The sequence below is a fragment of the Hibiscus syriacus genome, unplaced genomic scaffold, assembly GCF_006381635.1.
Source record: "Hibiscus syriacus cultivar Baekdansim isolate YM2019G1 unplaced genomic scaffold, ASM638163v2 tig00110858_pilon, whole genome shotgun sequence".
NCBI lineage: Eukaryota > Viridiplantae > Streptophyta > Magnoliopsida > Malvales > Malvaceae > Hibiscus > Hibiscus syriacus.
The window spans coordinates 1407941-1411649 of record NW_024062890.1 but is presented as its reverse complement, the minus strand read 5'-3'; the positions used below and the strand labels follow the sequence as shown (position 1 = coordinate 1411649).

At 32.2% G+C, this 3709-nt stretch overlaps 1 protein-coding gene across 2 annotated transcripts; it reads right to left on the bottom strand.

Annotated features, from left to right (window-relative positions):
- Positions 1 to 1223: 1223 nt before the first annotated feature.
- On the bottom strand, positions 1224 to 1936 carry LOC120143528. Of its 2 annotated transcripts, none has more exons than XM_039157833.1 (2): positions 1663 to 1936; positions 1224 to 1602 (listed from the first exon to the last, which is right to left on the bottom strand). In XM_039157833.1, the coding sequence occupies exons 1-2, from the start codon at positions 1763 to 1765 to the stop codon at positions 1328 to 1330; spliced, it is 378 nt and encodes a 125-aa protein (XP_039013764.1). In that variant the 5' UTR covers positions 1766 to 1936; the 3' UTR covers positions 1224 to 1327. The 2 variants fall into 2 exon arrangements, with proteins under 2 accessions (XP_039013764.1, XP_039013763.1); XM_039157832.1 differs by having other exon boundaries at positions 1233 to 1613; positions 1674 to 1936.
- Positions 1937 to 3709: the final 1773 nt, after the last annotated feature.

Here is a 3709-nt window from a genome sequence, read left to right as displayed (position 1 = left end):
CAAAGAATATAAACTTTTACCAACACATCGCTAGCAGAATTTCACTCAATTTTTATTGAGGACAATAACTAACAAATTTAAAAAATATTAGGAGTCAGATACTATACATAATTATTAATGATAGATTTAAAAATATTTTTTAAAGTGAATACGCATATATTAATAATATAATTTTTTTAATGAGGTAAGAACAAATAAAATGATCATTATTATTAGATGTGAGTGTTCGATCGAGTCGAGTAAAAAAATTTGAGTTGAGAAGTCATATTTTATAACTCGGAGTTAATTTGAATTTTTTTTTAGTCAAGTCTAGTTTTCGAGTTTCTGTTTAATTTTAATTGTAAATATTTATAATATTATGATATTATTTGATTCAAATTTAAATAGTCTTTTATAATCATATACAATACATATATATATTTCTTTATATTTTTTATTTGTGATATATATATATATATATATATATATTATTTAGAGTCGAAAGACATGACTCAAACATAAAAATCAATTAAATAATTACTAAAAAAATTTGAGTTATTCTAGTTGCATTTTGTAACTCGATTTGAACTTGAAATTTTTTCAAGTCAAGTTTATGAAATTACAACTCAAGATTAATTCGAATCGATTTTTTTTTCAAGTTGAGTCGTATAAAAAAGATCGATTTTTCGAGTCGAGTTTTACTTAACTTTATTTATTATTTTTTAAAATTTAAATTAAATAAAAGTAGTGGCACTACGTACTAGATGAACGTTCAAAACTAGTAATTTTTACTTTTATTTTTACTTCCATAATTTCTGCAGTGTCCACCCAAAAACATTTAAATTCAAATTTAAAATACTGGACTTTGGCCCAACTCAGAGGACGAAGAGGATTTAATTTGCTTGAACCTTTTCTCACAAGATTATAGTAAACTGAAAATACGTGCATGTCAATTTACTTTTAATTTTTTTAATAATTATTTATATTTAATTTATTAATTAATTTAGATCGGATATTATAAACTTTTAATAGACGATCATTCTAATATAATTTATTTCATTCATAAACCCTAGAATTTTAGTCCCAAGTTTATTTAAACAAACTGGTTGTATGATCAATTGACTTGAAATGAGCGTAAACTGAAAATACAAGAAAGCATCTAGGAAATTTCCAGTTTATTATTTATTCGGAAGTAACATCAAAATGTACATACACGTCGCATGCTATTCTAGTCAGTACCCAAAAGGAAAACTGTTGAGCAAAAGCTAAGGCTACTTACAGCACCAGAGAAGGAAAACGATGATGCCCAAATGAGTTGTCTCGACTTCTGAAAAAAATGGAAACAACCTCACATCTGTAGAAGACGAGCGAGTTGACTCGGGTTTACGATGCCAGGTATATGGGCTCCATCGGTCTTGAGCAAGCTCGCCACTTCCACGTACCTTCGATGATTCTCCTCCCTCGGCTTCGGCTCCACATCCTCCGCTCTGGATCTCTTGCCTGCCTTGGCGTCTTCTCCGGTTCCCCTCCCGGAATCAGTTTGTTGCGGTCGGGCTGGGTCAAACGGTTGGCCAAACAGTGTTTCACGAGTGAGGAACTCGTGGGCCAGGTATCCGGCCAGGAGCTGGTTGGAGAGAACCGGATGAGCGGTTTTCTCAGAACCGGGTGATTTTGTGGGTGGATGACGGTTTATGTGTTTGAGGTCAAAATCGTCTCTCTCTTTTCGCTTGACGTTGGTGGGCATGGAAACACGACGGGGCGGGAGACGCATCGTTTTGGTGTTCATTATTGCGCCCTTTTAGGTGCATCCACGTTAGCACCAATCCTCCACAAAGCAAAGCACAAATTTCTATATTAAAGAGAAATTGTAAATTGGGGGGACCAGACCACCCCTTTCTCACTCTTTCTGATAAAAGGAAATATTTGGGGGTAAGAAAAAGAAACGTTAAAGAGTTCAACAAAGTAAAAACAGTAAAAAGTAAAAAACAAAAACAAAAACAGGGCAAAAAAATAAAAAGAAAGAAATAGAATCTGAGAGCGATTTATTTATGAAAATGAGAGGAGGAGGAGAGAGGGAGAACGATAAAAGATAGAGAGAATTGAAGAGAAGCTGAAAATGAAAACAAGGTGGGTTCTATGTATTTATAGATAAGGTATTTATAATTAACCCCTATCCCTTCAGGAAATTACGGGAATTGCCATAGGAGGGTCAAATTACGAAACTGCTCTTTTCTCTATTTTGTGATTTATTTATTTTTGTTGTCTCATTCCCTTTTTGGCGAATTAGATGGTTACCATGGAATAAGTTACCAATTAGCGAAAAAAATAAAAATTAAAAAATCATGGCAAAGATTGAAGATTCTTGTTTACCCGCAAAGCATAAGATGATGCGGCATTTTCCCAAATCTTTTCATTGATGTCAATTAATAATTATAAATTTGTAATATTATTTTGCTAATCGTTGAACAATTCGAAAATATATAAATAATAATTAAAAAGTCCACCGTCAATTGTCGACATAAGAAATTAATATCGTATATCAAACTCGGAGATAAATTTTTTGATCAAGTTTGATCTATGAATCAATCCTAAAATAAATGTAATTTCTAAGAGAGAGAGAAAGTATAAAAATAGAGAAGAAATGAGTAATATGACGATGGATAAGCATATAAGTAAGGATCACTCTCTTATTAGCGACTCTTTATGTTATTCTGCTAATTGTTGAACAATTTAAATATATATTATACATAGGAGGTTCATCATCAACCATCGACATAATGGATAAATACATCCTTGAAATAAAAATTTTGATTGGACTCAACCTACGAAACGATATTAGAATATATGCAAGTTTCAAGAAAAAAGAAATATAAACAGAGAAGAAATGAGTAAAATCATAATAAACAAATATATAAGTTATGACCCCTTCCCTTCTTAGCATATATTCATTCAAATTAGGAAGAAGTAAAACTCATTGTATCTTCGTCTTTGTCCTATTCTTATGCAGTAGATACCCGTTTTGTTCGGATTATAACCATTTTATTATTATTATTATTATTATTATTATTATTATTATTATTATTATTATTATTATTATTATTATGTTACAAGCACTTGATAGGGCCCAATTACAAAAGGCCCATCGACCCTAAAATCCCACCAAGGCCTAAGATAGCAAGCCCAAGTGTTTTGAAACCCTAGTTGTCGCCGTCGCTCACACCAAGAGTCACTCATGTCGTCGTCGCCTTCTTCGTTTGCTTCGGTCATGCCAATCTAGTCAACAACCAACATCAGCAAATCTGGCAAAACAATGAACAAATAAAACAAAATTGCCAGAAAATTCACCAACTAAACCTAATCTGGAAAACCCATTAAAAAGGGATTAAATATGAAAATCTTGGATGATTAATGCTGGAGTTGGAGCAATCATCATCCCTCTGTTGTGCTTCCATATACCACCAAATCCATCACCAAATCAGCAGGTAGTAGGGAGGATAAAAGAGCAAGGAGGGGTTCGAAAAGGGGGAGAAAAAAGATAACCCTTTTTTTCTAAAAGAATGAATAACTTTTAAAAAATAGAGAAAGAAAAATAGAGAAAAAATAAAATAGAGAAATTCAAAAGGAAAAAATAGAGTAGATTTACCTTGCTTTGTTGATTTTTGGGAAGCCGATAGGTCACCGAAAATCTCAAACGTCGTCGGAATCCACTTTTTGGGAAGGTGAAATCCTA